Source organism: Spermophilus citellus (assembly GCF_964194105.1).
Source record: "Spermophilus citellus genome assembly, chromosome: 13".
NCBI lineage: Eukaryota > Metazoa > Chordata > Mammalia > Rodentia > Sciuridae > Spermophilus > Spermophilus citellus.
In genome coordinates, this window is record NC_138193.1 from 85,941,524 (window position 1) to 85,968,640 (window position 27,117).

Consider the following 27,117-nt stretch of genomic DNA (forward strand, 5'->3'; position numbering starts at 1 on the left):
GCCTGTCTTTGAATGCCACACCTGCCACTTAAGCAGGTTATTTGATCTCCGATGCCTCTGTTTCTCTATCTATAAGATGAAACTTGGGCTGGGGATGTGGCTCAAGCGGTAGCGCGCTCGCCTGGCATGTGTGCGGCCCGGGTTCCATCCTCAGCACCACATACCAACAAAGATGTTGTGTCCGCCGAAAACTAAAAAAAAAAATAAATAAATATTAAAAATTCTCTCTCTCTCTCTCTCTCTCTCTCTCTCTCTCTCTCTCTCTCTCTCTCCCCTCTCTCACTCTCTCTTAAAAAAAAAAAAAGATGAGACTAGTAATAGAATTTACCCCTTAGGATTGTTATAAAGGTTAAATGATAACATATATAAACTATTTTGAACGGTACCTGGAAGAGTGAACATTCCATAAATGTTACCTGTTTATAGTCAAGAAATGTTCTCAATCAAGAAAATGCTCTCAATCCATTGTTTGATTTGATCCCATAAAAATGCTGTTTATGGGGCCGGGGATGTGGCTCAAGCGGTAGCGCGCTCGCCTCGCATGCGTGCGGCCCGGGTTCGATCCTCAGCATCACATACCAACAAAGATGTTGTGTTCGCGGAGAACTAAAAAATAAATATTAAAATTTCTCTCTCTCTCTCTCTCTCTCTCTCTCTCTCTCTCTCTCTCTCTCTCTCTCTCTCTCTCCCCTCTCTCACTCTCTCTTTAAAAAAAAAAAATAAAAATGCTGTTTATTAGGCTGGGGTTGTAGCTTAGTGTATAGCATGTGTGAGGCACTGGATTCAATTTTTAGCACCACATAAAATTAAAATAAAGGTACACTGACAACTAAATTTTTTTTTAAATGCTATTAATTGTAAAAAAAAAAGGTGAGGATTTTAGAAGCATCAGGTCAATCAGTGGTAGAATCATTCATTTATTTACTCATTTGTTCATTCCACGGGTTTTTTTTTTTTTTTAAAGAGAGAGTGAGAGAGGAGAGAGACAGAATTTTTTTAATATTTATTTTTTAGTTCTCGGTGGACACAACATCTTTGTTGGTATGTGGTGCTGAGGATCGAACCCGGGCCGCACGCATACCAGGCGAGCACACTACCGCTTGAGCCACATCCCCAGCCCCAATTCCATGGGTTTTGATTTAGACTCTACTATATACCAGGCATTGTCTAGGCACCAGAGATAACCCTGAGCAAGACCGACCTTTGAGCTTCCGAGTTACTCTCTTATCATGGAGGGCTCTGTGTGGGGTTTGGAAAGAGACAAAACCCAAGGAAACCCATTTTGTCTGGTTCTTTATTTGTTTCTTCAGAACCTACAACAGAGTCAAGATTTATCTGTTAAATTAACACATGAAAAAATGAATGGTGAAGGAGGCTCAATATATGGTAGAGGCTGAATCAAAAGACTTTGCCAACTATTCTTTTTTTTTCATTTTTATTTTTTTTTTTAGCTACACATGATATTGCAATGATCTTGGCAATTCATACATTTGAATCATTGGGGGTATAATTTCTCATTTTTCTAATTGTACAGATTGCAGAATCACATTGGTCATAGAGTCACCTATATACATACAGCAACCATAATGTCTATTCTATTCTGCTGCCCTTCCTATCCCCCCTACTCCTCCCCTCCCCTCCGATCATTTCTCTCTATCCCATCTAATGTGACACACTTTTTTTTCTTTTTCTCATCACAACATCATACATATATTCTGTATAATAATGAGGTTCTCCTTCCATCGTGCAACTCCCCTTCTCCCTCTTTTTCCCTCCCACCTCTCTTCCCTATTTAGTGATAGTCTTCTTCTCATGCTCTTCCTCCCTATCCCATTTTGAGTCACTCCCTGTATATCAGAGAAGACATTCGGCATTTGTTTTTTAGGGATTGGCTGCCAACTATTCTGAAGAACTTGATTTAATTTGCAGCAGATAGACCACATGATCAAATCTGCATGTAAGAAAACTCAAACTGGAGGCTGTGTGGAGGACCCAAAGGAGGACAACCAGTTTTTACAGTATGTCTAGTGGGAGCTGATGAATCAAGAAGGAGATTCAGGGGATAGAGGAGGTGAGCAAAGGAGAAATTCAGAAGTCAGAATTAACTTCACATGGGACTTTTGGGTGTAGAAGAAAGGAGAGAAGGGCTGGGGATGTGGCTCAAGCGGTATTGCGCTGGCCTGGCATGTGTGTGGCCTGGGTTCCATCCTCAGCACCACATACAAACAAAGATGTTGTGTCCGCTGAAAAACTAAAAAATAAATATTAAAAAAGTTCTTTCTCTCTCTCTCTCTTAAAAAAAAAGAAAGGAGAGAAGTCTGGAATAATGTTGAGGTTTCACTGTGATAAGAAATCGAGGAGAGATGACTAATGTGGGAAAAATGGAAGAAAACTCTTAAAACATGAACTTGAGGGGCTGGGGATGTGGCTCAAGCGGTAGCGCGCTCGCCTGGCATGCGTGCGGACCAGGTTCGATCCTCAGCACACCACATACCAACAAAGATGTTGTGTCCACGGAGAACTAAAAAGTAAATATTAAAAATTCTCTCTCTCTCTCTCTCTCTAAAAAAAAAAAAAAAAAAAAAAAAAAAAACCATGAACTTGGGTGTTGCTTGCATTTGGCTATTTGGAGTTAGGAGAATTTGTTGGGGCACTTAGTAGCAACCTATGAGACTAACAGTGTCTAATAGCAGAGAGGACACTAGTTAGGTGACCAACTGGCCAGCAGTGCAACCTTGGGAATCACCCTAACTTTCCCAGGATTGTTGATGGAGTATGCTCAGTGCTACGTTAACTGCTAATAGTGAATGGAAGGTAAAAATATTATCTTTGCATCTTCTCTTATGCTCGAGATGATGCCTTGCACAAAGCAGACTGGACAATATTAAATAGATATCACATAGGAGATGGATGAAAGAAAACACTTCATCAGACAAGTAGCTGCTTAGACTTCTCCAGGAATCAGAAGGAGCTCTCAATCTCTTCCCTTAGTGGTAAAGACAGAAAACAGATGACTAAACAATCCCCAACAGCCCAAGAAAAGTCCCCTAGAATGGTCCCCTGCAAGCTTCTATGATACCAATGTTTTTCTAAAGATCATGCAGGATGAAAGGCTGTGAGCTTCAGATTATGAGAAGACCTGAACAAGGCATTTATTTGAATACGTGGACACCTATTTTTACCCAGAGAAAAGGAGTTTCTAATGAAGCTGAGGATGGGGTAAAAATCCAAGAGAATAGAGACCATGTTTCGCAGATGCTACCACAGGTTGACAATTATTTCAAAAAGTCACCTGAACTTTCTACAGGATGTCACTGGATCCCCACAAGAAGGTTCATCACAGTTCAGAAAGAACCTACTACAATTCATTATCTGATCAGAGTGCTTTCTGGTTTGCCCCTGCAGAGTGCCAAGAACAGGAGGGTAAGGTTACGGTACGCGCAGTTAAGAAGACAGAGGAGAATCTCCTAAGTAATGGGGAGATGGGAAGCTAGTGCAAACAAACTGTATGATGGTGGTGGGAGAGAAAACAACAGTACGGACTTGCACGGGTGACGAAAAGATAAAAAGAAGAGCACAAGCAACAATTTGCTGGGTGGAGAGGGCGACCAGGGGAACAGCTGCGGAGGCGGTCGTGGGAATGGAAAGGCAAGAAGGAAAGGGGTGTGAACGCAACCTCACGTGCAGAGCACGAACCAACACTAGAGATGTAAATAGAATTGGGGAACTGAATTGGGAAGGAAGAACTTAGTCCTCAAAGATGCCTTATCGGTTTACACAATCCAGTCCAGAGCTAAGAGGGTGTGGTAGGTAGCTCAGAAAGGTGGGCGTGTTAGACCGCGGCGAGGGAGGTGGCGCGCCCCCATTCCTGCCAGAAACGCTGGGCGGAGAAATCCCCGTCGCACGTCTGCGGGGCGGAGGCGGAGTGAGGGAGCGGATGGGCGGGACGGGGGCGGGGGCAGCACAGGGAGGCGCGGGCTGAGGGCGGCGCTAGGACCCGCTGGCCGCCCCGCCGGCTCCCGGGAGGTTGATAAAGCGGCGGCGGCGTTTGACGTCAGTGGGGAGTTAATTTTAAATCGGTACAAGATGGCGGAGAGGGACGAGGCAGCGAGAAGGCAGCAGCCGCACCAGGGGCTGAGGCGCCGGCGGCGGACCAGCGACCCTAGCGCCGGGGTTAACCACGTCTCGTCCACGACCTCCCTAGGTACGGCCCGGCAGGACAGAGCCCGCAGGGCTCGTGTAGAGGGAAGCAGCCGGCTGCTTGGGCTCGCGGGCACCGGCCGCAGGCGGCGGGGTCGGAGTCCTGGGCAGGCTCCGCTCTCCTCCCGCCGCCGCGTCTGCCCGCCGGGCCTAGCCCCAGCCGCGCCCCGTGCTCTGCCGCGCGCGGCCTGAGAGAGCGGCGCGCGGTTCTCGCAGCTCTTGCAGCTGTCGGGTGAACGGGCGGCGCGCGCATCTGAACCGGGCCCGGCCCCCTGCCCGCTCGCCCGCCGCGTGGCTGCGGCCGTGTCCACCCCGGCCCGAGGGGGCGGCCTTGAGCCAGGGTTGCGGGCTGGGGCTCGGGGAGGTCGGCGGCGCCGCCGCGCAGTCCTTCGATCTCGGGCGCGGCGAGACGACCCGTCACCTGGAGGGCACTCTCTGCCTTCTGTGCTTCGCGCGGACAGAGAACGAGGGGCGGCCGGGGCGTGATGGGCCCCTTCGGGGAGAAGGACGTGGGGAGAGCGGACACCTCGCTGCCAGGTCGGAAGGCTCTCCCGACACTCTTCTGAAGTGAACCGCAGTCTGCAGGCCGGGGTTGTGCTTGGGGCTCGCGTTCCGGGGGGAAGGGGGCCCTCAGTCCCCGACCCATTTGAGCGAGTTGCGCGTGGCAAGGGTCCCAAGTCTGGATTTAGGTGTCAAACTGGTGTTTTGAGCCTAGGGTTCTTAGTCACTCGGATCAGACTGAAAGTGTGGTGTTAAGTCACCTGATCCTTCGTTCCCCGGTTTTGCTGAATGTGAGCTCCTACTGTACGTGTAAAGGCGCCCCTGCCCCCTCGAAGGCGCAGTTGCGTTGGCAGCATGGTGTTGTGTGTTTCTCTCACTCATAGCACCCCTATTTTTAGGAGTTTAGCATTTGATCTTTCACTGTGGTGTGAATTAAACGTTTGGAATCCTGATTGAGAATTTTGATGTTAGTTAAAGGCATAAAGTTTCTCAAAGGCTTATAAATATTAAAAGCCTAGAGTTAAGTACGTCGAGCTAAGGTAAGAGTATATTAAATATACTGAATGTGAGCACGTGTTTTCTGATTTTTTCCACAATCTGATAAAAGTTTTACTGGATGAAATTTAAAACATTTGAATTAAATATTAAACACAGGTATCCGCTTTATTTTGTTATTTTTGTGGTATTGAGAATTGTACCCTGGGGCACTCTACCTTTGAGGGCCATCCCCAACCCCTCCACACCTCTCTGTCTTGATTTTTAAGTTTTGAGACAGGGTCCCATCAATTTGCCCAACTTGGCCTGGAACTTGCGATCTTCCTGCCCCAGCTTTCTGTGCTACCGGTCTGGTAAGGATTCACTTTAATAAAAAAGTTTATTTAGAATAAATATACTTGATCATTCATGGTAGTCCTTGGACATATATAAGGTGATTGCAAACTAGAATTTTCCTAAGTGAAAAAGAAAAGGAAATCAAGCTTATTGAGTTATTGTTTGCCAACTACAGCACTTGACTGAACTGTTTATAGTTTATAGAAAGAAATACTTCCGGAGAGGCTTTGCCTTGGATCTGCGGGTTCTATATCTCAAGTAATTAGCTGCCTGAAATATGAATGGATTAATTTAGTTCTTTTGGGCCCTAGGAGAGGGGGATGTATGTGCTCCGCACTACCCCAAACTCTTTTAGATATAGTTTCAAAGTATTTTATCTACTTGCCTTTTTAGGAGAAGCATACATTTTGACTCAGTTATGGTTATGAACATTGTTTTTGTGTTGCTTATTGAAAAGGGAGAAGACTCAGGAGACTGTTGATAAGTGGGGCCTACCACTTACTAAAAGCTCTTGACTGCTACTTAGAGATTTTGTCTTTCTTCTGGTGGTGGTGGTGGTGAGAGAGTGGAAGAAATTAAATTGATAGCCATTCCTATCAAATGACTGCCTAAAGGAACCCCTGCACCTTCTAATTTGTTCAGAGTCACCCATTACTGCATTAAAAACCAAATAAACTTGTTAGGATTTGAGTTGAAGATAAGAACAAACAAGTTGTGAATTATTAGGGACTCATCTTTTTTTGATCATGTTGTATAAACTCTTTTTTTCTCCTGCTTTCTGGAGAAGTAAAGTTGAAGAGTTGGGGTGAGTCAGGTGTCACTTTAGTAGTTAGGAAGATGCTGTGTCTCTCTTAAGAGAAATGTTTACTCTTTTAGGAATGTAGGATCTTTAGAAAGCAAATAAGCACCTCAGTACATAAGCATTATTGACTTTACAGGTTGATAGGATTCTGTAGATGTGATTAAATCTACTTAGTAAAGTGTTTTGAAATTCTGTGAAATTTTTCTTTTGTGGGGAGAAGAGCTACCTTACAGTAAAGAGACATTTGTTACAGGGAAAATAAACTATGGTCAAAAATTAAGATTCTGGCCTTAAGTTTAGTGCACATAGTCATGCAGTATTTCAGAATATTGTGTGTGTGTGTGTGTGTGTGTGTGTGTGTGAGAGAGAGAGAGAGAGAGAGAGAGAGAGAGAGAGAGAGAGAGACTCTCTGACTGTATTGTAACTTTGTGATAAAGTTTTTGTTTTTTGCTGTAACAACCCCCCTCCTCCACCTCCCCACAGCAGGGTATCAAACCCAGGGTCTTGTACATGGTTAGGCAAATGCTCTACTACTGGGCTACATTCCTAGCCACAATGAAATTTAATTGTGGCTAATATTAAAGTTTAATATTCACAAATAAAAACTTTCTTGAAATTGTTAGACCTTTTCCAAAATTAGGCAACTACTTGTACTTGGAACACTGTCAACTAGTATGATGATGCTGAACTACAAGATATATTTTTTAAATTGTGGGACTTAGTAGCAAGACTCATTTAAACATCCTCTTTTTTTTTTTTTCCCCCCCAAAGAGATAATGTGTACTTTTGACTGACTTGGATTTGGTCTTCTGACTAGTTCATGTAGAATCCAGGGGATTCCCTTGCCAACCTACCTGCTTAGTAAAACTTAGTCATAACTTGTGTTTCTATGGTTGACATAAGAACAATCAGTGATTAGTTGAATACACTGCCAGTTAGTAACTCTAATAACTATTGGAGAAATATGTAACTGATGAAAGATGCATAGTAGAATCTCTCTAATACCTTTTACCTTTATTGCAAAATATGGCAAGATGTGTTTAAAAAATTGTTTTTGCTCAGTTAGAAGGCTTGCTTGACATGCAGCTGTTTGGCAGGCTCTCAATGCCAAAAATGGAAAGGGAGTAGAAGTTAATACTTTTTTTTTCCTTTTTTCCTTTAATGGTGATTTATAGCTCTGTAAGAAAGAGGGCTATCTCTGGGGTGAAGACAAAGAAGAACTTCTCCCCCCCCCCTCCTTTTTTAAGTGTGGTGGTATTCTGATTTTGTAGCCATTTTGAGATTTTAAAAGCCAGGTGTGTTACTTACTTTCTAGAAAATTTGTCATTGATAGATGTGAACATAGAATAACTGAACTTGATCCTACAATAAATCCATTACTCAACTAAGTTTCTTCCACCCTAACTATCCTTTGCCATTCACCATACAGAAGAACACTTGAGGGCTTTCTCTATAGTTTTAAAAGTGTTTAGCCAGAAGGAAATGCCAACCAGAAAATACAGTGGCAATAGGGTAATTTTTGGGACTTTATAAAACACTTTAAAATCTTGTCTTGATTTTATTTCTTAAAACCTTTCTGTGAAGGAATTCTGTTATTCTCATTGAAGAGAGTGAATGTGATTTCTCCACAGTCTCAGAAACTACTGAGGCACTCTTAACAGACTTGGAGGAGGCTAGGGGTCCCACATACATTGGACATTATCACATATAACTAGGAATAACCAGGCTTTGTTGAATAAACAAAATTTGAAAGCATAAACTAATGAAGGAGAGAAGATCAGGCCATTTAAAAAGGAATGAGAAGGCAAGTCACCAAGTGGACTAGGAAATTTTAAGGTAGAAAGGGAAAAGGTAGATATGAAAGAGAGTAGAACAATTGGTGAAGAAAGTATAACAGTTCTGCTCATTATTGAGTAGCATGAAATGGCTGGAAGTGCAAAGCCAAAGTAACCATTTTGCAAATGATTTCTTAAGTTATTGGTAAATATATCTTTATGTGTTTTGGTGTACACACATATTGTGGATAGAATTGTAACACTTCACGTCAGCAGCCATCTTCACTACTTTGGGAAAAAATGGCTATACAGTAACTATATGGGCAGATGATAGCTACTAGAAACAATACTGAAGTCATGAAAGACTCATTTAAACATCCTCTGTTTTCCCAAAGAGAAACTGTGCTCTTTAGACTTACTTGGATTTGGTCTTCTGGTCAGTATAGATACAATCTAGGTAATTCCCTTGCTAAACTACTAGCTTAATAAAACTTATTCATACAACTTGTGTCTCTATGATTGATATCAGTTAGTGATTAGCCGGATATCCTGTTAGCTAGTAATTCTAATAACTAGTTGGAGAAATATATAATTGATGAAAGATGCATAGCTCGGGTCTCTAGTACATTTCATCTTTCCCTGCAAAATGCTGATGTGGCAGCAATGTTTCTTTAATCATAGAGAAGAAAATGTGGTGGAAGAAGAACAAGGAGTCATAAACTGAGTGACTTAAGCTCTCTAAGCTTTGAAGCCCTCATATATAGTAGTGATGATAATTTCATAACAAGGCTATTGTGGGAAGCAGATGATAGGGTACAAGTGTTTGTAATACTTTACAGTTTGTAAAGCTGTGTATAAGACATAGTAACATGTAAGAATGTGCCAGTTTGACTACTTGTTCTATTATGTGTAAAGTACATTTGCAATCAAAAGTTATAGTTTTCTTCTCTAATGTGTAAGGAGGTTTAGTTTGGACAAGAGTGGGGGAAAGTTTTTAACTTTATCTGTGAAATGTGGATAATACGTTCATTATAGGGTTATTTTGAGTATTAAATGTGGCAAAACTGCTTAACCCTGTGCCAAATATTCTGTTGGAAGTAGTTATAATGTTTGATTATTTGAGACTCTGAACTTAAATTAATTTTTAAAATAGATGATTTGTGACTTGGAAGGCCTTTTCAGTTTTAAAAATAAAATATAAGTATACATATTTCTTAACTCTTCATTTCAGTAAGCATGCATTTTAGAGACTCAATCATGTGACAAGGTCACCTTCTGGAATTATTTCAATTACAGAATTCAGTATGAGTTCATTTCTTAGCTTAAGGTCATGGCAGTTTCCAAATATTGGCTTTTCAAACAGTGATCTGCAAAATCTACTTCAGCCTGTCATATACAAGGAATGCCTAAAAAACGATTGATTTAAAACCACATAAACAGTGACATCCAATTCATTTAATCCTTTTTGGTAGAGTCATGGACAGCAATTAGAACTGTATCCTTAACATTTAAAAACTTTTTTTTGGGGGGGTACTGGGGATTGAATCCATGGATACTCTACCACTGAGTTATATCCCAGCCCTTTTCCTTTTATTTGAGACAGGGTCTTGCTTTATTTCCTAGACTGACCTTGATTTTGTGATCCTTCTGCCTTAGCCTCCAGATTCATTGGGTTCAGGGATGTGTACACATCACCATACCCAGCAACACTTGAATTTTAATTTTAGGACTATAGTGTTTATCTGTAATATTTGTGCCTTCCTGATGGTTAATATCTACCCTATTAAATTTATAGGTCTTTCCTTTTCCTTCCTTTTTTGGGGATGTTAGGGGGAGGCTCTGGAGATTGAGCCCAGGGGTGCTTTACCATTGGGCTACATCCTCAACTCTTTTTATTTTTTTGAGAAAGGGTCTCACTAAGTTACCTATGCTGACTTTGAACTTGTGATCCTCCTGCCTCAGCCTCCAGAGTTGCTGGGATTACAGGTCTGTACCACCCTACAGACTGCTTCTCCTCCCCCAACTCCCTCCTGTCCTCTTTTCCCTTTCTTGTCTCTTCCCTCCTCTTTTTTCTTCATCAAGGAGGTAATATCTATTTAGGCACTTTAGAAACTCTAAAGCATTCTATATAGAAATTCTTGAAAGAGGAAAAATTTGCACATAAGCTGTGCAAATTTTCACCATTCTAATACACAGATCAATGAGAAAAAAAGTTGGATTAAATTCACTTTTATAAAAATGGGAGGGCTTTATTTTGAATGACAAGTTGGAGAGAAGTTTTTTTTTGCAGAAAATCACCCTTGTTCTTAGATTTTTTTTTGAAGACAGTTATTGATAAAAATTTCAGAAATTGCTGTTGTATTTTCATCAGCCTTTTTATTTCTTAATAGATATGACAGTGTGGACTGGCTATGTGGAACTTTTTGTATAGAATTGAGAGGCTTTTACTGCAGAAAAATGGCAGGGTACTTGGCTGTTTTCTCAAAAAGTAGCTAAACTGAAGTATGCTAGAAATTGAGAAGGTTGAATGATATGGCTGGTGCTAAATGTTTTTTACAAATGGATATTATGATAGAAATTTGTCATGTTTAAGTTGTAGCAAAACATGTTACTGAACAGGATGATCATAGATTTTTAAGCTTACTGTGTGTAAAATGGTAGCTCATGGTCCTAGCTTTTAACTTTTTAAAATTTTAAAAACAGTAAATCTTGCTGGTGTGATGGTGCACACTTGTAATCCCAGTGACTCAATAGGGAGGCAGAGGTAAGAGGATTGATTACAAGTTCAAAGCCAGCCTCAGCAACTTAGTGAAACCCTAAGCAACCTAGTGAGACTCTGTCTCAAAATAAAAAATAAAAAAAGAGGTGGGCATGTGGCTCATGATAGGGTAAAGTGCCCCTGGATTCAATCCCTGGTATTAAAAAATAAATGAATAAATCTTGGAAAACATTTTGAAAAATACAAATAAAGAAAAAGAAGAAAATAAAAATACCTGTTAACAGTAACTAACCACTGCTAGTATTTTAGTGAATATGTTTTAGTTTCTGTTCTTTTAAAAGGAATAATTTAATTTTTCCTAAATTGAGACCTCATTGTAATTGTTGTAATCTGCTTTTTTGTTTCATATTTTCCCATATGATTAAATAATCCCTACAATATGATTTTTTTTTAAATGGTGATGTAGTACTACTTAGCTGATTCTCTTTTTGGAGATGGGGTTATTTCTTGTGAATAATGTTGGCTAAATATCTTTGCAGATAAATCACGGCCTTTAGGTTAGATTCTTAAAAGTAGATGACTGGGTCTAATGGCATGTACACTTTTAAGATTGAAGCTATCCCTGGCCAAATCCATTCACAAAAGTTACACCTTTTTTCCAGTAGGGTAAGGTTTGTGTTTGTTTACAAATGTCTTTGTTCACACTGGGTGTTAGTTAAAAATAAATGCCTGTAATTCTAGGTACTCTGAGGCTGAGGCAGGAGGGTCTCAAGTTCCAGGCCAGCCTCAATGACTTAGTGGGAACTTCTGCAATTTAATTAACTAACCTTGTCTAAAAATAAAAAGGGCTGGGTATGTAGCTCAGTGGTAAAGCGACTCCAGTTCAATCTCCAGTACCAAGAAAGGGGGGAAAATAGGCCAACACATAAGTAAAAATGAGCATTTTACTGTTTTAATTTGTAATATGTACATATATATTTTTGGTGGTACTGGGAATTGAACCCAGGGCCTTATGCATGCTTGGTAAATATTCTAGCACTGAGTTACATACCCAGCCCTTTTTATTTTTTATTTTGAATAGAGTCTCCCTAAGTTGCTCAGGCTGTCCTTATACTTGTGAGACTTCTGCTTCAGCTTCTGGAGTTGCTTGAATTACAGCTGTGTGCCACAGTGCCTGACTAATTTGTATTTCTTTTTGCAATTGATGTTGAAATATTGATATCACAATTGAAATGTGAATTCTTTTTATTAATTGCTTCTTTGACCATCTCTCAGTTTCTTTTATTTTAAAATCCCTTTTGTATGTAATAAATTATTATAATTGCCTTTTAATTTTATATTTTTTTGGTAAGGATAGTATATTTTATTTTATTTATTTTATTTATTTTAATATTTATTTATTTTTTGTTTTCGGCGGACACAACATCTTTGTTGGTATGTGGAGCTGAGGATCGAACCCGGGCCGCACGCATGCCAGGCGAGCGCACTACCTCTTAAGCCACATCCCCAGCCCCAAGGATAGTATATTTTAAAAAAGTTAAAATAATTTCTTTCACATGAATATATTTCTTAAGTTGGCAACTTTTGAACATACTGACTTTAGTGCCAACCTCCTCTTTAGGTATGCTGTTGGAGTGCTTTATTTTTTTACTGTTCTAAATTCTTTGTGAAATATTGAATTCTTGTGCCTGTCTCTTAATTGCTAGACTATGGGCATCTACTTTAGTGCCCAGAATTGTGGTAGAAGAAAATAGTAGATAGGTTCAGCTCTCTTTAACCATCAAGCTTCAGTTTTTTTTTCTCCCCAATGTCATTTTAAACATTTATTTTTTAAAAATTTGTTATTAGTTATACATGATAGAAGAATGCATTTTGACACATAGTACACAAATGAAGCACAATTTCTCATTCCTCTGGCTGTACATGGTGCAGAGTCATACCAATAGTGTAAGCTTCAATTTTGTAACTTAAAAAAACTTACTTTAGAAGTTTAAGATTAAAATATAATGTCTTAAAAACATTTGGCCTGTACTGAGTGTTCAAAGTTATGCTTTTTGTGGATAAGGGGGAACATGAAGGGAATGGGATTAGTTTTCTTTTGGGATAGAGAAGGGGTGGGTAGGGGCAGTCAAATTGAAGACCATACTTAGGCAGAACTTTTTTTTTCCTTTTATGCTGCTATTTGAGGTTTCATATCTACCTTATAAGCAAGGCTTATAGGTTGCTTGTGAATACCAGCATAGAAAAGTATAGAGATCCCTGCTCCAAGCTTTCATGTAAATGGGAGATTAAGGAGATCTTAGCATAATTGTGAGTTAAGTTTATAATTTCAGAAGTAGAATTACTGCGAGTGTTGGTGAAGGAAATTCATGGAGAATTATTCGATAAAAAGTAACCTTACAAATTAATTTAAGCACTTGTTCCTGATTTTAAAGAATTTTCAGTCTAAAAAGGATGCTTAACAAGTATTTAAAAACATAATTAGAGGTAACTGGAAGAACAAATAGTGTTAGAACATGTTTAATTAAAAAAAGGAATATGGGGCTGTTTTTCTGTAGCCAAATAGAGCAAAGAATTGATTTAAATGACTGGATAGTTCCTGGAAAAGCTGTCTGAGTAGCCCAAAATGTGACTTAAAACAGCAGAGTTGTGTTCCTCTTTCCCTCTGTTTTTGAGCTTATGTGTTTATTTACCACAAAGAATTCTAACACATGTACCCTAAAATTGTCTAGCTAGAGAAGGGACAAAAGGAGAGTGTAGTGGGAAACTCTCACTTTCCTATTCCTTTGTTTTTTCAAATTAGTCACATTTTATCTGGTTGGAGGGATGTTTATTTGTTTTTGGCACCATTCCCTTCTTTTTACAGCTGCTCTTGTAGTAGGAATTTTGCCTATTTTGAGACAAGTCTGGAATTTGAATACTTTCTTTTTTTAAACTGCTGCTATAACAGTTTTCTGAGGTAGAGAGATGTATCGAAATGGAATTTAGTGTCTTATTTCCATGGTCTTGGCAAATGCCTTTTTGAAATTTGTCATGATAACCCTGTTCTAAATTTGTGTGTGTGTGTGTGTGTGTGTGTGTGTGTGTGTGTGTGTGTGTGAGAGAGAGAGAGAGAGAGGGGGGGGGAGGGAGGGTGGGGGGGCAAGCAGGGAGAGATTCTCTTGGTTGTCACAATTTTCCTCTTACCTGTCTGCTTTAACTTCTACAAAGCTAATTTTAGAGCCAAAATGGGAATGATTAAACTATTTGCCTGCGTTGAGGAAACCTACTCTGGTTTTGATGGATTCCTGATCTGTGTGTGACAAAACCGTGGATTCACTGTGTGAAAAATACTTTTGGAAATGGAAATGGAGTACATTGGGGCTGGGGATGTGGCTCAAGCAGTAGCACACTTGCCTGGCATGCGTGCGGCCCGGGTTCGATCCTCAGCACCACATGCAAACAGAGATGTTGTGTCTGCCGAAAACTAAAAAAATAAATAAATATTAAAAAAATTCTCTTTCTCTCACTCTTAAAAAAAAAGTATCTAGAAGAGAGACTTAATTTAAAAAAATGGAGTACATTGTCACTTAATAAGGAAAAGAAAATGTCCCTTATGAAAAATATGAAATAGTTTATTATTATCTGTTGTCTAGGCCAAAAGATGGATGTTTAAGAACTAGCTTTTGCATACATCTTTTTCCATTTTTATTGTCAGCTTGACTTTGGGCTTCTCATGTCTAGGCTCTTCAAATTGCCTTTTAGCTGATCTCCCTGTTCTTAGTTCGTTACACTTTTTACTCATTACTTTTAGTTTATCTCTGCAACATAGGTTTAGTCCTGTCTCTGCTCCAAAATTTTCAGTAGCTCTCCTCAGGGATAATGTTTAGCATTCTTAGCCTGTATTTTAAGGTTAGCCTTAACTTGATGTCCAGGGCCAGAGAAATGCAGCCATCTCTAGGATGTCTTCATTTATGGCTCTAGTTTACGTAATCCTATATAGTATGGCTTTTGTTTTACTCAATTAGATTTTCTTTCTACTATCCTTTTATACATCTTTGTGTTAGAACCTCTAGAGTAAGGGTATTATTGGTGAATTGTGCTTCTAGTATCTAGTATGATTCTGTGTTTTCTAATTATTAGTCTGAAGTAGGTAGGGTGGGGGGCCTTCTGCAGTAATAGTTGTACTGAATATGAAACAATGAGTTGTAAAATATATGCAGATATTGCCAAGGACAAATATACTTTTATTGCATCTTAAAGATCTGCAATTTAAAACTTGCCCTTCTAGAAAATTTATGAAGAAAAAACTTGTGTTCCCCAAATGTTGGAACTTGTATAAATGATTTGTTGGCTATATAAATTATTGAGTTTAGACATGGAAGTTTTGGAAAAAATAGCTGTGTGCCAAAAATTTGTTATAAAAATGAGAGCATCCTTTTTATGTAAACATATTTAATTTTTGGTAATCTTTTTATTTTTCCAGGTTTCTAGAAATCCTAACCACATAAGAATTCAGATCTGATTGTAATCATCAGATATGCTCCTTTAATAATGCAGGTAGACATTGACCGAGTTTATTCAACTGATATTCTCTTTTAGTAATAAAGGTGGAGTTTGGCATAGTTGGAAGATGATAGATTTGATAATCACAAAGACCTGGCTGAGCATCCTTACTTGACTACATACAAAATTTGTATTCTTGAAGATTGTTTAATTTGAGCCTCACTCAGTGTCCTCCTTTATGAAAACAAGGAAACTTGTAACTACCCCACAAAGTGATTTTGAAGATTAAAAAGATAATACATGGTATAAGCACAAAGTAGACACTCTTAAGAGTTTTCCTCTCTTCTGTAGTAAAACAATATACCACCTAAAATTATTTCCCGCTGGGCACAGTGGCACAGCCTGTAATCCCAGTGGCTGAGACAGGAAGATCGTGTGTGAGTTCAAAGCCAGCCTCAGCAAAAGTGAGGTACTAAGCAACTCAGTGAGTCTGTGTCTCTAAATAAAATACAAAATAGGGTTGGGATTTGGTTCAGTGCCCCTGAGTTCAATCCCTGGTACTCCCCCCCCCCACAAAAAAATAATAATTCACATGGTAAATTATTTTGAGTGATGAGAAAGAAATTAATAATGTTTTCCTTTCTTCTCCCAGATGTGTACCTCATTCACTTTTTCTGCTCAAATGTTTCCTTATTGGAGAAGGTATTGCTGATTACTCTTAGAAAATAGCAATACCCTGTTCTGTTTCCCTTAACCCATTTGTATTTCTCTGTGCTACTTAACACTAGCAGGCATTGTGTGTGTGTTCTGTTTCTCCATCTTTAGAATGTAAGTACCTAAGAGCAAGATTTTTATTTTTATTTTTTGCTAGTGAATCTTCAGTTCCTAGAACCATGTTGTAGGTGTTAAGTGACTGCTTATAAAAGGAATAAAGGCTTATGTTCCTCCAATTCTAATTCTTTCATCATGCACATCAGAATTACTTTGGCAGTTGTTACTGGATGCTTGTTAAAAATGTAGATTGGGCCCCATGTCTGATGAGCAGAACCAAATTCTGAAGGTGAGGTACAAGAGTCTATATTCTGAGCAAGCCCTTGGATGGTTCTTAAACTTTAGTATGCATGGCACTCATTGTTTTACCCTGTGGTTATGGCTAATTAAATACTGATATTAGGGCTGGGGATGTGGCTCAAGTGGTAGCGTGCTCGCCTGGCATGCGTGTGGCCCGGGTTCGATTCTCAGCACCACATACCAACAAAGATGTTGTGTCCACCGAAAACTAAAAAATAAAGATTAAAAAATTCTCTCTCTCTCTCTGTCTCTCTCTCTTTTTTTTAAAAAAATAAATAAATAAATACTGATACTATAACTCAGTTGTAGACCATTTATAACTAAATTACAATGGGTTGACAATTCTGGAGCAAGAAGACCTCCACTGTTAATGAAGGGTTATGTGTATCTGTAGTTCTGATTATTTTGATTACTCTAGTTATTGTCCAATAGTCCAGTTTTATCTGGAATGTTAGGGATCTAGAAATCTCAAATACTAGAAGTTAGTTAACTCACTTTTTCCAAACTCACTTTTTCCTTTAATCCTATTTATTTTCGGTACTTGTCAATTTTTACTCATAGTAGATGAGCTAGTATTAGGATTCATTTTAAATGTTGTGTCATTAAAAAATGTGGTCTGAAAGTGGAAGTATTAGGGAACAAAATTAACCAAAGTATATTGTTATATTATGTGCATGTACAAATATGTCACAATGAATCTTACTATTTTGTATAACTATGAGGCACCAATAAAAAAAAATTTGGAGGGGGGAAAAGCAGCTCCCAACCAAGAGAATAAAAAAAAAGTGGGGACTTGTAGGGACTCATTTGACTGTTTTGAGCCTCCTTACTTTATCTGTTTATGCCACTGGGGAACAATGAGTGATATTTATATAAATTATCCTTTAATATTTTAAATGAATCAAATAAGTGCCTTTTATTTTTATTTATTTATTTTGAGAGAGAGAGAGAGAGAGAGAGAATTATTTATTTATTTTAGTTTTCAGTGGACACAACATCTTTGTTTGTATGTGGTGCTGAGGATCGATCTCCTGGCCTAAGGCATGCCAGGCGAGCGCGCTACCGCTTGAGTCACATCCCCAGCCCCTATCCTTTAATATTGAATAACATGAAAAGGCAGTTTGAAAATAGCATTGTGGGTTTAATATAAAGTAGAAATCTTGATGTATGTACTACATTTTAGCTGTAGAATTTTGAAGAATTTTTAAAAAAAACTTTTTTGAATCTATACATTTCCTCCATCTGAAATTGGGATGATAGCTAGGTCACAGGGTTGTTGAGGATTACACTCACAGGGTGAAAGTCATTGAGTCTGTGACTGTAAGTTCCCTCTTTGGGGAAGTAAATTCTGAGACAGTATGTTTCATTAAAAACAATTGTAATATGCTTCAAATTTACAAACGTGACAGATAAAGATACAGTAGAGCTCAGGTTCCTATTGCATACAACTTATTACATATTTGCCATATCAGTTTTGAATCCTTTTTTGAGGGGAGTGGGTACCAGAGATTTAACACAGGGGCGTTCAACCATTGAGTCTCATCCCCAGCCCTATTTTGTATTTTATTTAGAGACAGGGTCTCCCTGAGTTGCTTGGTGCCTCACTTGTGCTGAGGCTGGCTTTGAACTTGCCATCCTCCTGTCTCAGCCTCCAGAACTGCTGGTATTACAGGCATGTGCCACTGTGCGTGGCTTGAATCCCTTTTAAGAGAGAAATAGGACAGTTAAGGAATTCACGCAATACCTTTTTATATACGTACCTATCCTGAACATGGCATATATTTCTGGTTTTTAAATAGTTTTATGATGTGTATGTGTGTTTCATAAATAATAGATATAAAAATTTTTGTGTTTAAAAAATCATAGTAAGTGGCTGAAATCATGTATTCTTTTGTGGCTTGATTTGTTTTTTTATTAAATATTGATTTTTATCAATATTTAGATTTTATTTATTAATTTCAATTTTCTGACTTACGGTTTATCCATGGGTATTTAGGTTGTGCTGTTTTATTTCTTTCTTCCTTTTTTTTTTTTAAGAGAGAGGTGAGAGAGAGAGAATTTTTAATATTTATTTATTTATTTTTTAGTTTTCGGCTGACACAACATCTTTGTTTGTATGTGGTGCTGAGGATCGAACCCGGGCCACATGCATGCCAGGCGAGCGCGCTACCACTTGAGCCACATCCCCAGCCCCTTCTTTCTTCCTTTTTAAAGGTTTTAATCTAGCCCCCTTTTTTTTAGTATTTTTTTTTTTTTTGGTTGTTGATAGACTTTTATTTTATTTCTATGTATGTAGTGCTGAGAATTGAACCCAGTACCTCACACATGCCAGGCAAGTGCTCTACTGCTGAGCCCCAGCCCTCTTCCTTTTTTTTTTTTAAATACTTCAGTGAACAAGAAATCATGTTTCTCTTACATATTTGTGCAGGAATTCCTCTAGGATATATAAAAAATAACTTCCTTAAAAATATTAAACTAAAAAGTTCCATTGTTTTACTCTCACTTTGGGCAACAGAACAAAATTATATTACTTTCCCACTTCCCCCAAAATACCTGAGAGCAGATGTAGGACCCTTTTTATTTCTTGAGATTTTCTGTAAGACTTCTCTTTGGAAGAAAATGGAGAACTACTTTAGTGAGAGGATTTGGAGAACCTAAATAGAACGTTGTTGAATTTTTGTGCTGTTGCCTAGAGTCCTCTGAACCATCACTTATTCTAGCATCTCTTAAATAGTCAACAGAGGGCTGGGGATGTGGCTCAAGCGGTAGCGCGCTCGCCTGGCGTGCGTGCTGCCCGGGTTCGATCCTCAGCACCACATACAAACAAAGATGTTGTGTCCGCTGAGAACTAAGAAAAAATAAATAAATATTAAAATTCTCTCTCTCTCTCTCTCTGTCCCCCTCTCTCTCACTCTCTCTTTAAAAAAAAAATAGTCAACAGAGTTGACTTCATGAACTGCAACCTTATTTCATATATCTTAAATTAACTTTTGTATTTTCTTTGAAGTACACTTATATTCAAGTGTGTGCTTTAAAGAACTGGTTAATATTTGATGGCAAAAACTTTGGGAAAATTGCTTTTGAGCTTACATATTTATAATCTGTTTTACATTTTTCTTCATCTATTTAGATAAATACATAAAAGCATTTTTTTTTTTTATGCCGTAGTGTTCTTTAAGTTGGAACAGCAAAAATTGTGAGACATCAGTGCTGGTTACTATGGAAACGTTAGATTTCAAGTATAAAATAATATATGAATATTACAGGAAAAACAACTCTTTTTTTTTTCCTGATTTGATAGTAATGGAGGAAAGAGATGAACTATATTATAGCCTCTTGAGAGCATTTTTAAAAGCATGGGTGTTTTAGGACAACCTGTTGTTGGCCAAAGAGGCAAGACTAGTGGGGAAAAGTATGATAACTGACATTGTTAATAGGTTCATCTCTGGAGTCTTCAGAGTTTTTGTTTTTGCAGGTTGTTATTTTATAGGCCCAGTTTTGTATGAGAGAAATTTAACTTGATAAATTCCTACTGACATTATTTTATAAGAGAAAATTATGAATTAAAACTTTCTTATAGTTCCTGATTGGCTAATAGCTGCTTCTGTCTTACTGAAGGACATGTTATGTTTTGTCAGTATTTCTGTTCCAAGCTGCATTATCCTGGGAGGCAAGGCCCAGTATTGCCATAAAAGCTCACCCATGTGACTAATGATCACTTTTGACCTTTAGTTTTCAACCCTACTTGTGTATCATGTTAACATTTTATAACATTTTCTCCATCTATTTTTAAAAAAATATTTATTTATTTTTAGTTGTAGTTGGGTATAATACCTTTATTTATTCATTTTTATGTGGTGCTGAGAATCGATCCCAGGGCCCCGCACATGCTAGGCAAGCGCTGTACCGCTGAGCCACAATCCCAGCCCCATCTATTTTTTTTTAAGTAGTGATAGTTTTATGTACCCTGTCTCTTGCACAAGAATCCCCAATAGGTAGTATGAAATGTTAGTTGTATCAAGAGTGTGTGTGTGTGTGTGTGTGTGTGTGTACGCACATCTTAGGATGGATAGAATGTTATAATTTAGCCTGATTTTTTTTCCTTCCTGAACACTTTGCTTTAGCATCATTAGGCTACATGAAATAAAACTAAATGTATGGCATTTACACACTAAATAACCTGTAAAATATTGTGACCCTTGCTATTGTATACATGTTCTGAGGACCAGGAGTGTAGTGTTGGCATCATTTTGGAGTTAGCTAGAAATGCAGTTTCAAGCTGCACCCCAGATTTAAGGAGTCCAAATATACAGTTTTCAGAAGATCTTCAGTTGATTCATATTTATATTAAAAATTTTGATAAGCACTGCTGTAACAGGAATAGCATCTAAATCCTGGCCCAGCTCCTCCTCCCTACCCCCTGTAGTGGTGGAGTTGTGTTTACTTTAGAATGAGTGAATAGGGCTGCATGATCTCTAAATTCTGTGAGTGATATATTTAATTTTAACTATTGAGGCTAATTTTTGAGCATATGTACTAGAACTTGAATGTATGCCTTGTGCATCTTGATATGGTGTATATTCTAGGGAGCATTCTTACATTCTATTGGTGCATAAAACACTTGTAGAACTTAGAAAATGCCCTTTGTCCCCATTATGAAAAAATATCTCCAGAGTTTTTAAAGAAATTAAGTTATTAGTAATTCATAATCACTTTTTGTTTTTTAACCAAAATATCTAGGCATGTTCAGGTACTGTATTCACAGTAATTCATCCAGAAAAAAAGGATTTGTCAGCATTGGAGACATTGAAATTGTTTTCAAGTCCCTATATTCAGGTTATGAAAAAATATTTTAAATTTAATTTAGTGAAAGAATTGGAAAACAGCTTCAGTTTTTAATTACATTGGTATAACTTTCTTGGGCAATTATCCTAGAAGCAGACAATACACCTGTAAAATATTGTGACCCTTAGGATGTTTTTGTTCTTGAAGGTGATAGATAAATTGGTTGTATTGCTTTAATTCTTGTGTTTGATAAATGAAAGAGGTAAGAAGAATAGATCACATCTGATTTTTAAAAAATCTGTCTGTTGAGATGTAATTTATATAAAACTCACTGATTTGGGAGCACAATTTGAATTTTGACATTTGTAGTTTGACCTTTTCTACAGTTGTGATACAGAATATTTCCAGTACTTCAAAACACTCTGTAATGTCCTTTCATAGTCAATTTTTTCTTTACCCTTTGCTCCTGATAACTACTGATCTGTTTTCTGTCAGTATAGTCTATACTTTCTCTAGAATTCGACATAAATGGAATCATACAGTACAATACTGTGTGTGTGCGTGCGCGAGTGTGTGTCTGTGAGGCTTCTTTCACTTAGCATGTGACTTTTAGATTTACCTGTTTTTGTGGGTAATGAAAATTCTTTTCATTACTTTTAGATTTACCTGTTTTTGTGGGCATATACACACCTATAAAATTCTTTTCATTTCTATTATGGATTTAACACATTTATTCATTTTCTAGTAAATGAACAAATGTTTGGGTTGTTGCCAGTTTTGGACTCTGACGAATAAATCAGCTATAAGCATTTGTGTTCAAGTCTTTTGTTGTCATATGTTCCAGGTGTGATTACTGGTTGTTTTTCAGGCGAGCACGCTACCGCTTCAGCCACATCTCCAGCCCCATACTGGTTGTTATTCAAATTTTAATTTTTAGAAGGTTTGCCAAAAAGTTTTTTTTGAAGTTAACTGTATCATTTTACACTTCTGCCAGAAATATATATGATGGCCATGTTTTCTTGCAATGTCTCTTACTCCATTCTTTTGTTGGTCTTGTGTATTTTAGTCATTTTAGAGGGTGTGTAGTAATATCTTACTGTGGTAATAATTTATATTTCCCTAGCATCTAATGGTGTTGAGTATATTTTCATGTGCATGTTTGCTATTGATATATTTTCTTTGAAATGTCTGTTAAAAATCCCTTGCCTATTTAAAAATGGAATGGTTCTTATTTAATTTTAATAGTTCTTTATATATCCTGAATACTAGATTTTTGAAAAAAAATTTATTTGTAGATGGACACAATACCTTTATTTTATTTATTTATAGGTGGTGCTGAGGATTGAACCCAGTGCCTCATATGTGCTAGGCAAGCCCTGTACAACTGAGCTATAACCCTAACCCCCTGAATACTAGATTTTGATTAAGGGTTTCGTTATGTGTTCACGAGGGGTATTGATTTATAGTTTTGTTTTCTTGCAATGTCTACCTGTGGTTTTGGTATTAGTAATAATAGTGACTTATAAAGTGAATTGTGAAATATTCTCCTCTCTCTCCTTTTTTCCTATAAGGCTTTGTAGAATTGGTATCATTCTAACTTAAGCGTTTGATAGAATACACTAATGAAAGTCATCTGAGCTTAGAGTTTTCATTATAGGGTGTCAAGTGGATTTGATTTTGAAGCTGATTCTTTTTAGTCTTCCATACTAATAAATGAGTACCTTCTTTTAATCAGTCACCTAATAATGAATCTCTTAGGGTAGAGTTCCTCCTTCTAGAATATAGGAGAAAGTAATTACCTTGTGTTTAGAACTATATTTTCGAGTAATATGTAAAGGGGTGTGGTGGAGTAAATACAGAATTTTGTAATCACACGTTTTGTATATTTTGAAAACATATTTGGCCTTTTGTTGGTACCCTTCCCCCAACCCCTTTGCTTTTGTAATTTATTTGTTTAGGTTTGTTCAGTGGAATTACCTATATTTTGGATATTTCTGTAGGGATGTTTAACATGTTTTTCTGCCTCCTGTATTTCCTTCCTTCTAGTTAGAGCTAGAACTTTGATCAGATTTAGATTTCTTGAAAATTTTTTCCACCAATACATCTTGCTATGCTTCTTGATGCATCATATCAGGAATATGCAGTGTCTGATTTTCTGTTTGTTATGTTAGGATTGATTCAGGGGAGTTAGGTGTTGATCTTTTTTTTTTTTTTTAAATTAATTTCTTTAAGAGAGAGAATTTTTTTTTTTTAAAGAGAGAGAGAGAGAGAGAGAGAGAGAATTTTTTAATATTTATTTTTCAGTACTTGGCGGACACAACATCTTTGTTTGTATGTGGTGCTGAGGATTGAACCCGGGCCCCACGCATGCCAGGCGAGCGCGCTACCGCTTGAGCCACATCCCCAGCCCCGAGAGAGAATTTTTTAATATTTACTTTTTAGTTTTCCATGGACACAACATCTTTACTTTTTATATGGTGCTGAGGATCGAACCCAGGGCCTCACGCATGCCAGGCGAGCGCGCTACCGCTTGAGCCCCAGCCCCAACCCCAGGTGTTGATCTTATCCATTATAATGTACAGCCTTTTACCTTGTAGTCCTAGTTGTTCATTGCTGCTTTTTTGAAGTTCCATTTCTAGGGAGTGAAGATTGAAATTTTTTTTTTTTTTTAATAGAAGACCTTAGACCTTACCACTTAATTGGTTCCTGGATAATAGTGTTAAGTCAGATTATTAGTTTCTGTAAATGCATTATTTCTCTTTGGGATTCTTTTAGGAAATCTATCTTATTCTGTGTTGTACTTTATCTTAAAGATAAATGGAAAAATCAGAAATATTTTACATACAAATTAAGAACAAATATCAGATATTTAATATAAGCAAATCCTTATTTAATAATGATTGTGTGTACACTAATGTAACTTAAAATAATTTTTCTTTGTTAACTAGATTGAAGCTTTTTAGATCCTCTTTTAAAGCTCCTTTTCTATGGACAGTTAAAACTCAGGGTCTGTTTTCCTGATAGATTTTGCTTTAGCAACCATAGGAGGACTATATTATTCCAAAGATTTTACAATTATTTTCAAAGTTGTTATCATCTGGTTATTATTTTTCTTGTTGGTGTTCTATAATTTTGAATAGTAAATACTAGGGGAAAGACATTTTTCTTCAATGATTCTTGTTTTTCCACTTGTGAAGTGCTTTGTTGATGAGATCTCTTGGGTGAGATTCTTTTTTTTAAAGAGAGTGAGAGACAGGGAGAGAGAGAGAGAATTTTTTAATATTTATTTTTTAGTATTTGGCGGACACAACATCTTTGTATGTGGTGCTGAGGATCGAACCCAGGCCGCATGCATGCCAGGCGAGCGAGCTACCTCTTGAGCCACATCCCCAGCCCCTTGGGTGAGATTCTAACATTCAGCTAAGTTTGTTTTGAAACCTGCGTTGCCTTTCTTGGTATTGTAGCTTGTAACATTTTTCTGAGAGCATTTGTGTTCCAAAAAATTCCTTTTTTATTGATGGTGATCTCAAATCATAGTTACCTTCTTAACTTCTAGGAAACATTATTGCAAAATTCCTCTGTACTTCTGTGATGGCACTTCCCACTGGATTTCAGTGTCTGCCTGTTCTCTTCCTAAACCTCTCATACCATTTTATGTGCTAAGAATGTATTTCTTTGATCCAATTTTAAGCATTTGATAGTGTTCTAAGAAAATTGTTGCTTTGGTTCAGAGTTTTATAGATTTTTTTTCATTTACTGATATGTTTAATTTACAAAGTTTTTTTTTTCACACTTAACAAATTTACTGGTAATTGCACTGGCCTAGAGATATGTGCTTCCTTCAGTTATGTTTCCTTGTCCTTCACAACTATGCTTTGTTGAATGTAACTAAACCAGGATGACAATTCATACTCTTCTCATTTTTTTTAAGATTTAAAATGCCATGCCATCTTTTTTTTTTGTTTTTTTTTAAATTTTTTTTGTATAATTTTTTTTTGAGAGAGAGAGAGAGAGAGAGAGAGAGAGAGAGAGAATTTTTAATATTTATTTTTTAGTTCTCGGCGGACACAACATCTTTGTTGGTATGTGGTGCTGAGGATCGAACCCGGGCTGCACGCATGCCAGGCAAGCGTGCTACCACTTGAGCCACATCCCCAGCCCCCCATGCCATCTTTTTAGAGTGGCAATTAAAAAAATTTCTTTAAGCAGTTTGACTTTTGGTAATTTATTTTTTCCCCCAAGATCATAGCTAAGCCAAGAAATTTCAAAAATTGAAAAAAAAAATTACGAAAAACAGAGCAGAATGTATACCTGTACAATTCTGCATACCTGCACAATTCCAGAATTTTAAGCTGGATTGTTAGCCCCGGCAGATTACACAGTGATCCTTAGCTTATAGTTGCTAATAGTGTTTAGATTATAAACACCGTGAATCTTGATTTATAAAATTGTAAATTTATAAATTTGAGCTTTGTTTGTGGGCATTTTAATTATGGCAAAGGTCATGAAATCAGGGTAGGGCTTATTGAAGACAAATCTATGTTTGAGGCTTTGCTTATTTAAATAGAGGCTGTGATGGGGCCTTATTGATCTTGCTGTCTATGGTCTATGTTTATAGCTAGTTCTAGTTTTTTATCCCTCATTCAGTTAAGAGAACCACATTTATTTTTATTTTTTTAAAAGAGAGAGTGAGAGAATTTTAATATTTATTTATTTATTTTAGTTTTCGGCGGACACAACATCTTTTGTTTGTATGTGGTGCTGAGGATCCAACCCGGGCCGCACACATGCCAGGCGAGCGCGCTACCCCTTGAGCCACATCCCCAGCCCAAGAGAACCACATTTAACTATGAGAAAAACAGTTTGTGTTACAAAGTTAAGTTGAAAGTTGCATTTCTGATGGAGGGTTCTGTAGGAGTCATAGATTATAGAAGCAAATAAATAGTAACTATAAAGTTTTAAAATTAGTTTTCAGCATTAAATTATTTACTTGTACAAAATACCTCAGTAGGGCTGGGGATGTGGCTCAAGCAGTAGCGCATTTGGCATGCTTGCGGCCTGGGTTCGATCCTCAGCACCACATACAAACAAAGATGTTGTGTCCGCTGAAAACTAAAAAATAAATATTAAAATATTCTCTCTCTTTAAAAAAAAATACCTCAGTAAACTCTTAAATTTTCATGCAGTATGTAAATTCTTTTGAATTAATAAAACTATCTGTAAAATGCTATTAAAGCATTTGTTACTATAGAATTCAAGAGACTTTTGGGTGATAAACTGCTTTACTTTCGTAAAGCTATCTAGATTATGAAAAATCATCCATATAGGATACCAATATGTATAGAGAAATAGTCAATTAGAGCAGTGCATATTAAAGTAATATGGAGAGCATGAAGAACAGAATTTGATTTTAGTTAATTTACATTTAAAAAGTTTTGTTACTATATGGATGCAAATAAGAGTATAATTTTTTTGATATTTAATTCAGTTATTTAGTAGAAAACTATGTTTGGAGCAACTTGTATATGTGAATGTACTCTTTCATTGTAAATGCTATGAAACGTAAGTGATATTTCTGATACACATTTCGTGTCTGGGGGCTGGGGATGTGGCTCAAGCGGTAGCGCACTCGCCTGGCGGCCCGGGTTTAATCCTCAGCACCACATACAAAGATGTTGTGTCCGGCGAAAAAAACTAAAAAATAAATATTAAAATTCTCTCTCACTTAAAAAAAAAACAACATTTCGTGTCTGAGTTGAGTATATTGTACATGTTAAATTCACAGATTTGAAGACAGTATGAAGGAAAGTATCAATTTTAAAATAATTTCTGTGTTGAAATGATAATATTTGTAGTATGTTGTTAGTAAATATAAAGAATTATTTATTTTTGATTCTTTTTGCTTTATAATGTGATTACCAGAAAACTGAAAATTTATGTATCTGATA

The 27,117-nt window shown here is 37.3% G+C and overlaps 1 protein-coding gene across 2 annotated transcripts in view; it reads left to right on the plus strand.

Moving 5' to 3' along the window:
- The first annotated feature begins 4,046 nt into the window (after nt 1–4,046).
- The window catches only part of ATL2 (atlastin GTPase 2), a 57,807-nt gene continuing 34,736 nt past the window's right edge, over nt 4,047–27,117 (plus strand). For both annotated transcript variants that reach the window (XM_081264081.1, XM_081264082.1), the window contains exon 1: nt 4,047–4,204. In XM_081264081.1, the coding sequence (XP_081120207.1) occupies nt 4,087–4,204 (118 nt within the window). In that variant the 5' untranslated portion in view covers nt 4,047–4,086. The remainder of the gene's footprint in view (nt 4,205–27,117) is intronic.